The sequence below is a fragment of the Acipenser ruthenus genome, chromosome 23 (genome assembly GCF_902713425.1).
Source record: "Acipenser ruthenus chromosome 23, fAciRut3.2 maternal haplotype, whole genome shotgun sequence".
NCBI lineage: Eukaryota > Metazoa > Chordata > Actinopteri > Acipenseriformes > Acipenseridae > Acipenser > Acipenser ruthenus.
In genome coordinates, this window is record NC_081211.1 from 1141443 (window position 1) to 1154838 (window position 13396).

Consider the following 13396-nt stretch of genomic DNA (forward strand, 5'->3'; position numbering starts at 1 on the left):
AGAAAATGGCACAACTCATGAACACTGATGACCGTATAATGTAGCATCAGAATGTATTCAGATAACACATGCATTTGCACATGTCTTAATGGTTTCCACTATTTCCCTGCCTAACACACAGTATCTGTCTATAAATCGATCTAGTGTATGTACACACTGCTCTGAACAACTATGTCAATAAGCAAATGTTTTGTATATCAGATTTGGAGAATTGTAATGCTTATTATGGGCAAAACATCTCTGAATGTCCTATATATTATCCAATATATATATATATATATATATATATATATATATATATATATATATATATATATATATATATATATGTATTATGTGGGCACTGTATTGATCTGACAGACTGGTTAGCTATCTGTCTATTTATTGTATCTATGAGAAACCTATTTATTATTCTCCTGACATTTACTTAAAAAAGAATGTAAAAACAATATAAGAAATACAAACTGTTTAAGATTCCGAAATAGAAATAACGATCTAGCACATCTATTTGGTTTCCTGTACAAAAATAACATGTAATAAATACATTGTTTTCCTTTAATATAACAACTGTGCAAAGTTTGAGCACTATAATACGATTTTAGAATATTAATTTGCATTATGTCCTATTACATACCGCTTACTATACATAGGCAACTGTATAGATTAACCATCTTTTTAATGGACTTCAACCACCAACAAAAAAAGCGTGCCCAAACAATAAAAGAGGCTTAAGATTCCGTAAAAGAAGCGCATATCTATGAATGGCACCTTGAAGCACTAACGTACCCGTCCTAAAAGATACAGCTCTTTGAAGTTATGCTTAAAGTTAACAAAGAAAACGCCACAATACATTTTCCAACCCCGAGGCAGGTGATGTCACTACGCCTTTAAGGAGATCTCCCCGCTGCAAGGAGACGGGGGAAAAAAGTTTAAAACAACAGGGCAGGAACAAAAGTTGGGCAAGGCAGCGAGGCTCAGCTCTGATCTCTTTAGCACGGCAAACTTTCACTCGGGGAACTTTTACAACCAGAGAATCTGACTCAGAGCAGTTTGTTTACTAACTTGGCATCAATGTGGACGTACTTGCATTTGGATTGATCACTTAATTGCCTATAGGTATGTATTTTATCTCTAAAAAAATGTGTAGGTTTTTTCAGTTGAATGATAACGATCCTCAAACTAACACTGTACCTCTAAGCAATTAAAATCTGATTTAAAAAGAATAATTCTAATGAAAAAAAGCCCGTGTTGTAAACTGTATTAGCTGAACCGTTGTTAGCTTATTAACGTCTAGTAAGTAGTAGCGATAAACACATTCCTCGGTTTTAACAAAGCGTAACCAATTAAGAAGGTGGAAATCGATGCATCTCCTAACTCTAAAATAATTAAATCATAAAGGGCTGCCAGGCTGAACGGTTATATAGATGTTTTTTCTTTTCTTTTCTTTTCTTTTTAATGCATTGATAAGTTTAACTGTTTGAACAGCTGCAGTCAGGACGCAGTAGCCGTGTGCATTTTAGCATATTGCTGAATTGATATATGAGGCTATTTGAATACATGCAGCTAATTAGTTGAATTAATCATATTTACTTTTTGTATTCAACTGTTTACACTGTTGAATAATAAATACAAAAACATTGATACTAAAACCTTACAGTGCATAAATAGATGTCAATGATACAATACGGTTTATTTTTAACATATTAGAATTATAAACTCTGTAATGCTTATTAACCTGCTACAAACTAATACACAGGGCAACCAAAACAAATCTGCTTTTGGTAACACGTATTAGCTTACATTGCATGCACATATTAGGAAGTCTAAATGGGTATTTAATAGTTACGCTTAACTAGCAATAGTGTTTATATGGATTTTAGAGGAATGCATTGTAGTTAGAAATGTGTGCGTCTTCTGAAGCCAACACTTAGACGTTTCTTTTAGTTTACTTCATAGCCCTCTTGTGGTTGGTTAAGGTATGGCATGTATATAGGGGTCATGTATACAGTACTGCGATCCACTGAATAATAAGACTCATTTGAAGTTAAAAAGAACACATGTCCGGAGCTGCAGTAAACACCTGTACGTCGCATAATGCGTTCAGTGTTCAGAGCTCCTGGAACGCGGTGACGTTTGCACAGCTGTTGGCGGTGTGGGTTGGGGGTGGGTTTGGAAAGAACAATTCGCACTGTATACGCCCAGGTATTAAGAGACTGGTCCCCCTTAAAGGTGTAGTGCCCCCTTTTAGTTAACAGGGTGAGATAAAAGAAACAAACTGGCAAGCCAACAAAGTCGGATTTCTAATGTGCTCACAGAAGGCTAAACTAGAAGTGTGCAGTAAACTTTCACACCAGTGATCGTATTGGATATTATAGTGTAATATGGAGCATGATTGTGGTACACTACTCCGAAGCGGTTAGAATGGCTGAATGTGACTTTGATTATTTTATTGTTGTTCTCTGGGGGTGGAAATAAGACTCCCATTACATAGCAGTTTGATCCACTCCTGGTTTTATATAGAGTTTTTAATAAGACACACCCGAGCTTCTTATCTATACATTGGGGCTAATCAGGTACATTGAAAAACCTGGAATGGGTGAAACTGCTATGCAATCGGAGTCGTATTTACATCCCTGTTCTCTTATTCGGTGCCATGATACACTTTCAGCTGACTGCAATGCCACTTGTAATGTGGGTGGTATTGAATTACATGGGATGCTGTATTGGATTGCTATGTGGGTTTTGGTGGCTTTGCAGAATTCTATAATTATAGCCTGTACTCTTTCTGTAGACCTACTGACACCATCTCCACCACCCCTTCGATCAGCTTCAACTCTGAGCATCTAAAGATCTGCAAAAGGGGAAAGCAGTACACCCAGCAGAGATTATTCATTGGCAAAGTGCAGGAGAGGCAGTTTGAATAGATTTAGTATCAGACCCCGGGATCTCAAGCACACAGCATGGTTGTGCAGAGACAGCATTCAGGGTGTGGGCTGGTACGCAGCACGTGTCTGGCATGGTCATGGCTTCCTGGTGTCGGCTTGCTGTGGTTTATCCAAATTCAGAGGCGATGGAAAACTGAACTGCTACCTAAAGAACACTCTCTCTCTCTCTCTCTCTCTCTCTCTCTCTCTCTCTCTCTCTCTCACTAATAGACTAATTTAATCTTAATTTGTCTCTAAACCTCTGTTCTGCTTTATAATAGGTCCCATGTGGTCTTGTTATGTAGTTTTGACAGCAGTTTTATTTGAAATAGGAACATTACCATAGCACTTTGATTTAAACAGACAGCCTTTATTATTAAGAATGGTTTCGCTCTTTCTGTTTTTAATATTTTGTCAGTTCATAAGAGGCAGGTGTTTTTGAGATGAAATGCCCTACCTGCTTTTTGAATTGGCTTTAGTTCTCCTTTCACTGCCTGCTGCCGTATGGATGCTACAGTTTTTTTTGTTTTCCTTTCATTGCTTACCTGCTTACCTGTTGACTGTCCAATCCTGTCTGATTCTTTATAATGCTTTGAGCATTTCTTCCCATGCTTAATATTGCAGTAAAATATTGCTCCTGAAAGGAAGGTTTTAGGGGAAGCATATATGTGTTGCACAGGTTTCAGAGCACAGTTCTTCTGCTTTGTAATGATGTTATGGAGCACCCATGTGTGTCTTTTTAAATATGCAAATGTTTAAATATCTATCTATCTATCTATCTATCTATCTATCTATCTGTCTATCTATCTATCTATCGTTCACAGCAGATCAATACCCAGACAGCCAGTTTGAACTCCTACATTTACATACTGCAGCCAATAAGCATTATAAACCCCCTTTAACAACTTCAGACACTTGATTACAGTCCTATGAAGTAAACGATCAACAGTTCTGTTTCTGTTTTGTTTTCCAGGTTTACCTGGAACCATAACAAAATCTCTGCTGAAAAGGCCCGTCTTCTTGGCAGCTCCTTTTCTGTGACATGATTTATTGTGTTTTTGTCTAAATATTTCGTTTCCTGTTGCTTTTCCAGGTGGAGATTTGTCTCTGTGTGGACAGGCGCACTAGACCATGTGGATTACCTGGCTGTCAGCACTGTGGATAGTCGGCACTATACACACATGCAGGGGAGGTTTACTAGCAACCAGAACAGGTATATTAACGCATCCTGGTGTGGTCCTGCTATAAATGATCAAAATGTCTTTTGCAGACTTTCCACCAACTTGCATTCATTATGAGTCCTGCATTTATGTTGCATTCATTTCAGCTCTGCAGCATCTTTGAGTTCTTTGTCATTTCTGTATTGTTTTAGAATCCAAAATGGATTACTTTGCGGGGAGCCTTTATTTAGCTAAATAAGTTTGGAGTCAAAGTAGATTCCTTCTGGATTCTTTTCTGCAAGCCAATGCTGATACATGCTTTTGGATTAATGTGTCTATCCAAGTTCGTTTGCGTATTTTACTGGCATGCATCTTGTATCCATTACAAAAATGAATCTTGAATGGATTATTTCTTAATATAAAGAATTTTGACTTCACAGTAAGGACAATTATTACTGTGGTATAGCTTGCATGCCCTGTGTGTTTTAGTAATTTTAGAATCTGAGAATTGTGTACAATTTAAAGCAAGGAAAAACAGAAATAAACATAAACATATATATATATATATATATATATATATATATATATATATATATATATATATATATAATATATGATTTCTTAGCAGACACCCTTATCCAGGGTGACTTACAATTGTTACAAGATTTCACATTATACAGATATCACATTATTTTTACATATAATTACCCATTTATACAGTTGGGTTTTTATTGGAGCAATCTAGGTAAAGTACCTTGCTCAAGGGTACAACAGCAGTGTCCCCCACTGGGGCTTGAACCCACAACCCTCCGGTCAAGAGTCCAGAGCCCTAACCACTACTCCACACTATACATATTAATACATCATTGTCATCGTCCATTTACCCCCATCCAAAAAGTTAATAGAATTGTAAAATGCATTTCCTTATAATTAGTAGTTTGGGTTTTTAATGATTTGTTTCAGGTATCGAGGTTAAGCAATAGGCAGTGGTTTGTTCTTTGACAGCAGTGAGTGTTTGAGGTCTGCTCCATCTGCAGGGAAGGTGTGAGGCTGTGCTTTGAGGTTTCCATGACGGGAAGTGAGGTAATACGATCTGGCACATTGGTAGAATTTCTAACCCAGTGTTTGGTCTGCGCCAGACTGAGCAAAGCGTTGCCTGCTGAATTAAATGCTTACTAGGAGGTATTTCTTTATTTCCAGCAAATACAATAGCAACATGATTAACGGACACCCAGGTGACCTGTAATAAATGTTACTGTACCCTGACACAAATGAAAGGATTGTACGTACCCATTAACCCCTGTGCCAGGAAACCATATACAGATATGAAGTCCTTTGATTCCAAAAAAAGCAACAGTGTGCTATTGCATGCAGAGACCTATACGGTAACTGGTCAAATTGTCTACTGAGCAGAAAGCATTGGGTCCTCTTTCTGGACAGTAAATGTCATTGCCCAATTAGAAAAGCTTTGAAACGCCCAGGTGATAAAAACTTGCTGTCTAATGGGACCAAACTGGGGGGGGAAAGGCAGGAGAAAACAAGATGGCAGAGTGATGCAACTATAGCAGCAGTGTCTCATCAGAGTCTGGATGCTTGAAGTGCAGAGACTTCAGAGTAAAAGGATTCCTGGCAGGGTAGGTCTAGGATTGGATTTCATCCTTGGCTACTGCAGACCACAGTTGGAAAAGGTCTGGAGAGCAGTAGCAGAATATCCCAGACTGTAATAAAACAATACTATGAACAATGTTGATTAAAATAGGTTTCATAGAGGTCCTTTTTTATGGCCAACAGATTGATCATCTTAGCATTGCAATTTGGATGTTCTTCACATTGGGTTTGCAAGTATTCCATAGCTGGTTGATCATAGACCCTTTACGTGATCATAAGACAGGGCCCCAAGCGTGTAGGTGGCTGACCTTGCTGCTGCGTCTTGGTAGGTTGTGGTGTTTGAGGGTTTTGGCAAGCTTGTAGCAGGCACCTGAACATTTTAGCAGGCCTCAACAAGATGGTCCTGAACAGAAGGACTGGGTTCAGGGCGAGTGGTTTTGTTCACCCGTGACTTGGTTTTGTTCCGATTCCTAGTGTTGTGGCAGGTGGGTGTTCTCTCCTGTTCATCCCTGTATGTGCATACTTTAACTAGATGCAGATCTTGATTAGATTCTGTGCTCGGCATTGCTTCCCAGTAGCTATATATAGATCACAAGGTTCACCCAGAGGTTAGGTAAACAGAGCTACAGAAAGGGGGGGGACCAGATCAAATAGAATTGAGTTGGAGAGCCTTAGCATAACTGAAAACTACAGGTATAATAATGGCGTGAATTATCATTTTGTACTGAAAAGATAGGAGGTTGTGGAAACTTGCATAGAACTAGACTGACATATATGTATCTAGACTAACTAAAATAAATACAGAAATACAAAAAAAAGAAACTGCACTTGCTTTATTTAAACAAACACACGAGACACAGTCAATCAGGATCATGGATGAAAACGAAGAAATAGAAAAATCCTCCCCCTCTGTGTGTGTGCCGCATCCTAGAACCTCATGCTTGCTCGTGGTCAGTACTGTGCAGTTGTGGAAGTTATTTGAAGGGGAGAACGAATTGGAAAAGTCTTGCTAAAAATACAACAAAAAAAACTTTAAAAAATCCTATTGCCAAGGTTGACGAGGCAAACATCCACAGAACATTGGGACGCTGGCCATTTAACATCATTTATTTCAACTTGTTTGGTTGGGATGATGCGTGTCAACTGGGATCTGAAGTACCACTAAAAGTGGGGGGCCAATTCTGCAAACGATTTGACAAGCAAAGGGGATTGATGTCCGATAACAGCCTCGTCACCCGTTTGTGGAAAGCCTGAACACATCTGTAAGGTGAAGCTTGGGGATATAAAACATCTTGGCTTAATTCTGGGTTCTTTTTAAGCCTTGCAGAATAACAACAGTGATTTGTAGCACAGACTTCTTCTCAGATTTGTGGCTTTGTTTATCTCCACTTTCAGGGTACTTTTCAAGGGATTGCGTAATACAATCACAAACTGAATTAAAATATTGCAGCTTCAAAGTAATCCTTTTGTGATACAGCCATTCCAATAGACAAACCCTAATTCTTCTCTCGGTTTGTAAATGATGCCCCCAGTAAAAACAGCTTTCCCTGTAGTGTCAGGGTTAGCATCACAGTTATCAAGGATGTTTTTTTTAATCACCGTCTGAAACAAAGCCCACCAAATTCCAGGTCCTTGCATACTTTCAATTTGTGAAATCATGGTGTTTTGACCAAAAATGCTACAGGTTTCTGACTTGTTCTGAATAACTTATTAAGTTAGTGAGATTATTCTTGCCTTTTTTCAAAGCCTCCTAACAAAGACTAGTGTTTTTATCAGTGTGATGGGTTCAGAAATCGTGGCATACCGCCCTGTTTTGTATCACAAATGCCGTTAGCAGCGATCAGCTACTTCAGCTGTGTTTCAGGGTCAAGCATCTAGCCAGGGCCTCTGCTGCAGAAATCAAACAGTACTCTGAAATTTCGAGTCGTGTAATCAAATTAAGAGGTTTGGCTCCGGTGCCCTTTGCTCCAGGAAGCTATCATAAAGATGACATTCCGTTTGCCAGCAGTAGTAACCAGAATATTACTGCCTCTGTGCACCAGAACTCTGCCAGATAGGAAGTGGTATATAAACTCTAGCTGCAAGCGTGTCGTCCATTTCAGAAAGGAAATTAATAATTACTAATAATTAATAAAGCTATTACAACAACAAGTACTGTAGAACCTTTAGGAAGTGGTGAGAGACAAGAAAGAAACTCAAGTTAAGGGCGAAAGCACATTTTTTAACAGAATAAAACCATTTTGATGGCATACCAAATACAATACAATACAAATGTTCTGGCTCCTGTGAACTAAAAGTTCGGCATTTTCTGATCTGTTTATAGGAACAATAAAAAGTAGAAAAGTGCAGCTCTCACTAGCACATGCAGAAACTCACTGTCTTTGAGTGCACTGAGGGACTGTGGCTGCAAAGGCCTCGCCATGTCAAATGCTGTTGTATTCTGCGAATCAACAAATCAACACGGTCTGAAACTAAAGGTTTCCTGTGCTTTCTTTTAAAGTGTCTTATTTTCAATACTGCTTTTCAGAAATACCCTTGAGGGAATAGATTGCAACTTCTTTGTGACTCGCAGATGCTAAAGCGTTTCTATTCCACCTGTAACGAAGCACACCGCCATAAACACGCTCTCCTGAGCGTCGTGAACTGAGCTAGAGTGCCTCTTATTAACCAAGTCACATCTTCTTATTTATTCATGAAATCGTTTTCACTAGCTTATCAAGTCATCATGACATTGGTGTATCTCTGATGTTGTCAAAGTGTGTCTGGAAACTGGGATGATTCAGAACAATTGTGATTATTTTGATAGAGGCTGCCTCCCTCGCCAGCTGTGAGAGAGAAAAACAGCAAGGCAGCAATCTGTTGCATGTCTGAGCACTGTGATTTTTCTTTCTTTTTTTTATAGACAATTTGTTTTCTGTCTCAAGTAGATAAGTTTCCCAATAACCGAAAAACATCTCCTATAAACAGATCAGAAGATGCCGAACTTTTAGTTCACAGGAGCCAGAACATTTGTATTGTATTGTATTTGGTATTCCCATATATACACACACTCAGCTTTACAGTAGAGCAAAAAAGAACCTAGGTTAAAATGTTTTTGTCAAATTGGTATTTGCAAACACTTTCTATTGCAGTGAGATGTTTTTCGGTTATGGCTGTATTTTTTTCCACGGAAATGTACCCATTGCCGTGTAATATGTAGTTCCCTGTCAACTGAAAGAATAGTGTAAATATGCTTTTTTTACCACTTAAAAATAAATACAGCAAGTTAATCTACAGTGCGGTGGCAGGTTGGAGACCAGCGTTTTGAAGTCTTTCTTGGTCCAGCTATATAGACAATCTCTTCTGTTCCTTTGCAGGTGTTCAGTGTCCCAGCTTGCAGGTAGAAGGATGGAAGTTCTCACGAACCAATGAACCACATGTAAACACCACAGGTAAAATACTTTTTAACTTTTGCTTTTGTTTGGAAAGTCTAAATACCTATGTACCAGGTATATCCCACTAGGAAAACATGTCACCAGTGACAGGGAAAGAGAGGAAGCAGCTGTATCTCCATACATCATACTGTAGAGTATTACATATATCTAGAGAACCAATTTCAAACCAATCATTAGCACAACGTATTGCATACTCTTGTGGTCTGTGGAGGAATCTGTCCAGGAGTCTGTGCATTCAAGGTGAATCCTGGTGGTTAGGGTTACTGATGCTCTGATTTTGTCTTTCCAGCTAACTTACTAGTGCCCTGTCCTCATACTCAATGTTCTTTTAGTATTCAGTAGTATTTTGTGAATGAAGGGATTTCATTATTTTGTTAGTTTTTTGCTCCCTCCTGCAGGATTTAACATCGTCAGAAGATTCTCTCTGTTGAAGAATGAAGGGATTTCATTGTGAATGAAGGGATTTCATTATTTTGTTTGTGTTTTTGTTTTTTGCTCCCTCCTGCAGGATTTAACATTGTCAGAAGGTTCTCTCTGTTGAAGACCCCAGAGATAAAGAAGATCCGCAACCCCGGGGGGCCGCTGATCTTACGGCTTGGGAGACTGCCGCTTATCAAGCCCACTGCGTGAGTCTGCGTGGAAGGGGCGTCAAGGGTTCAGGGGAGAGGGGTGAAAGCACTGGATCCCATTAAAATGACTCGGCTTTCCTCCAGTTATGTTCTTGCATTTCCAGTTCGAGTTAAGCATGTGCACAGCTTAACACTATAACACTGCTGTAGAATGCAAGTGTTCAATTATTAATACCACCAACTGTATAAAGAGCCCCAAGGGTGTAGCGCTGGTGTGGAAAATGAAAAGCTGATTAATCACTGAGCAGAGCATGATACAGTGATACCCAAACCGCTGGGATGTATGAGCTGCGGAGCCATGGCATTGCAGGAGACTGTTTGGTGGCTCTGGACCTTATATTTCACGTGTGCAAATCCCTTTTTTTTTCTAGCAGTCCATTTTTAGGAGTGTTTTTTTTTTTTTGTTCTTCTGTAAGTGAGTAGGAAAGGCTGTTCCAAAATCAACCAACATTGGTTTCCATTGGCCACCTTTACCTGCCAAGTGAAGTAGGAAAGCCATTTCCTGTGGCAAAACCGTGACATGACAGACTGCATTCATTTAGGCCCTGGAAGGCTGGTCTTCTCACTGAGAAACAGCCACAACAACAGGGACTAAACTGCTTCCTGGGTCAAGTCTTGAGGACAGGGTTTAGATAGGGTTACGGAAGAGCTGGGAATTGAGAACGCAAAGAGAATAAACAACTGAGACAAAATGGCAGCGTTTCCGAGTACACAGAAAAGAAACAAAAGAAAGCATTTGCCTGCTCTTTGTTTTATGGTTGTGATACTTTTTATATATATATACTTTTCACAGAATAACGATATGGACGTTTCTGAAGCTGCTATCCGCATGCATTTCATTGTGATAGCAAGGTGTGGGTTACAGCTCACTTCAGTTTAGCGCTAGTATACTGTATTTGCTATTTTATTTTTTTTATTTTAAGAGATTCCTCTCTCCAGAATGTAACTTTTCTACACAAGTTATTTTCCTTGGGCGGAGCATGAACCCTGCCTCACTTAGCCACCTGGATTTTAACACTTTGTCTCTCAACCGGAGAGTTCTAGAACACTATGCTTCTGTTCTTCCAGTAGATCTCTGGATAATAAAGGGCTGCCCTATTGACCTCAGCTGTGGGATATATGTCTGAGCTAGTCAGAGAAATGCCAGGAAGTGAACCCAGACGGCTTCTCGCTGAACCTTTGCATCTGGGGCAATCTCACCTTAGGAGCTGAGAGTGGGGGAGGGGGTGGTGCTGATTGGGAGAGGTGAACAAATTAGGTTGGCTGCAGTAGGGACAGAACAAACATTCACTTAATCGTGAATGAAGGTTGTATCTGTTTATGAAGAACCTGGGTTAAAATCTGCAACAATCTCAGCTGAGACAACTCTCCTAACCCACGTTCCTGCTCCTGTAGAATGCGGCTGCGTTGGGCACCGTCCTTCGTTGTGTTGTAACATGTCTTGGAGATTTATTGCAGTGAATCAGAGGCAGAGAATGAAATGTGACAGCCTAGGAGAACTGGGTAATCGCATTCAAATTTTAAAGTCAGTTTTCTTCCTCAAATTAAACGGGAGCTTGTCGGAGCTTGCGATGGAAAGAATTTCAAAAAGGTGTTCTGTAAAACAAGACCAATTTAAACTGAAGGGCACCACGGCAAATAGCTTCCTACTGAGCATCGTTCAGTTCCAGTCGTTTTATTGTTGAAGCTGAATACTCACTTTTCTTAAAAGGCATGTAGTGACAGGATCCTATAAGTCTTCATTATGATTATCCAAACACTGGAGGCTGTTGTTAAATCATTTCGATTTCATTTCTAGAGTGCTCTCAGCCTAAGGCCGTTAGCTCTGTTTATTACTCTCATCCATAACTATTAAACACTCGATAATGCCGAATGCATAACATTTGCTAAAATAAACGACACAAATTCAATGACAAGCATATCGACTAGACGTCGTCGTCTGTCATTGAATTTATTGGTTCCTATTGCTGATAATTAGGGCCGGAAAAGGTTCTGCCTTTTAAAAGACAAACGAAAATAAAATTCCTAGAGGCCGCAGTAAATTTACTAAAAGTTTAAAAAAGTATACTGTTTCGTGAAGATCTTGCATTGATGTGTTTAGATTTTACAAATCGTTTACCTTGTGTAAATGCTTGTAGAAAAAAACACTGTATTTTTGCATGGTATTTTTGCAGTTGTCCCATGGTTATGCTATGCATTTACCATAGTTTATCCTGGCTTGCCATGTTTATTAATATGCTTGGCTGTACTTCTTTAGCGTGCATATCTCTGCTTTGCCATGGTTACTCTGTGTGATTACACTTTGCTATGCTTTTACTATGGGAGTCATTCACAAGGGTGGCATTCCCAGCCTGTATCTCAGTGAGACCCTTCACCGGTTTCTCTCTCTGTGCCTCTCTCAGCCAGGTATTCCCCCACGGCCTGCCTGCTGAGTTCACTCTGGTCACCACGCTGCTGCTGAAGAAGAAGACGGTGAAGGAGAACCTGTACGTCTTCCAGATCTCCGACGCGCAGGGATACCCGCAGGTGAGGACAGATAACTGGACACTGCCGTTGCCGTCTCATTAAAAGTCTTCTTCCCTTTTTACACATGCATTTGCTTTCATAGACCCTGATTAGCGCTACTCTTTGACTGCTGTACCCAAGCTAAAGTTAGATAGTCCAGTCTCTCTCTCTCTCTCTCCAGATCTCGCTTGGCATCAATGGTCCTGAGCGCAGTCTGGAGCTGCGAGCCCGCGGCGCGCACGAGGAATATGTGGGTTGTGTGTTCAGTGGCGATGGCGTGGCCTCCCTCTTCGATCTCAAGTGGCACAAGATCGCGCTGAGCGTGCAGAAGGGTGTGGCGGCGGTGCACGTGGACTGCAGCTCCATCGAGACCAAGCCATTGGGCGAGAGGCAGGGGGTGGAGCCTGAGGGACACACCCTGATTGGGCTACGAGCGGAGGATGGCACACCCGTGGAAGTAGGTGCAGCGCAACGTTTTTTTAGTCACGGCTTTATACTAGATTTATTTTAACATTTTCTTAGTATCTTGTTAAGGGTTGATTTGATCACAGCTGGCTTATCCAACAGTGTATGCAGTCGGTTGCTGAAACCAACCCCTAAACGAGTTTTATTTGCTAATTATAGCATTTTAAACTTCATTAATTAATATTAATATCGCCCTACATGCAAAATCTATTTACTCAGGCAGTGTATGTTAGATTCCACAGAGCCTGATTGGACTATGTTAGATAAAGTTGTCCAAGGTTATTGGAGTGCTTTATTGGAGTCCGTGAATAATCACTTATATATCACGGATATGTTTAGTTTGTAACTCATCTTTGTCTTGTTGCTCACTGGAGCGCTGCAGTGATTGTTAAGCGTTGTTTGTTAATTGCTCTCTCGTGTCTTCTCCCCCTGCTCAGTTTGATATTCAGCAGATCACCATCTACTGTGACCCTGCCCTGGCCATCCAGGAAGCGTGCTGTGAGATCCCAGGGGCGAGGGTAAGCACACTGCTCTCATTGCAGAGAACAAAACAGATCAGAGACAGATCAGACTCCCATCCCACAGCTTGGAGCCTGATGCCTCCGGGAGTATGTCTAGTACAGCTAAGGTGTGGCCGACTGCTTGTTAATGTTGAAAAATGCAATTCCAGC

At 40.3% G+C, this 13396-nt stretch overlaps 1 protein-coding gene across 4 annotated transcripts in view; it reads left to right on the forward strand.

Annotated features, from left to right (window-relative positions):
- Nucleotides 1–745: 745 nt before the first annotated feature.
- Nucleotides 746–13396, forward strand: part of LOC117413052 (collagen alpha-1(XVI) chain-like) — a 48997-nt gene continuing 36346 nt past the window's right edge. For 2 of the 4 annotated variants that reach the window (XM_058997325.1, XM_058997328.1), the window contains exons 1-7: nucleotides 746–1116; nucleotides 4018–4137; nucleotides 9049–9123; nucleotides 9635–9752; nucleotides 12158–12281; nucleotides 12442–12717; nucleotides 13163–13243. In XM_058997325.1, the coding sequence (XP_058853308.1) occupies nucleotides 4056–4137; nucleotides 9049–9123; nucleotides 9635–9752; nucleotides 12158–12281; nucleotides 12442–12717; nucleotides 13163–13243 (756 nt within the window). In that variant the 5' untranslated portion in view covers nucleotides 746–1116; nucleotides 4018–4055. The remainder of the gene's footprint in view (nucleotides 1117–4017; nucleotides 4138–9048; nucleotides 9124–9634; nucleotides 9753–12157; nucleotides 12282–12441; nucleotides 12718–13162; nucleotides 13244–13396) is intronic. The other 2 variants (XM_058997327.1, XM_058997326.1) reach the window with 2 other exon arrangements.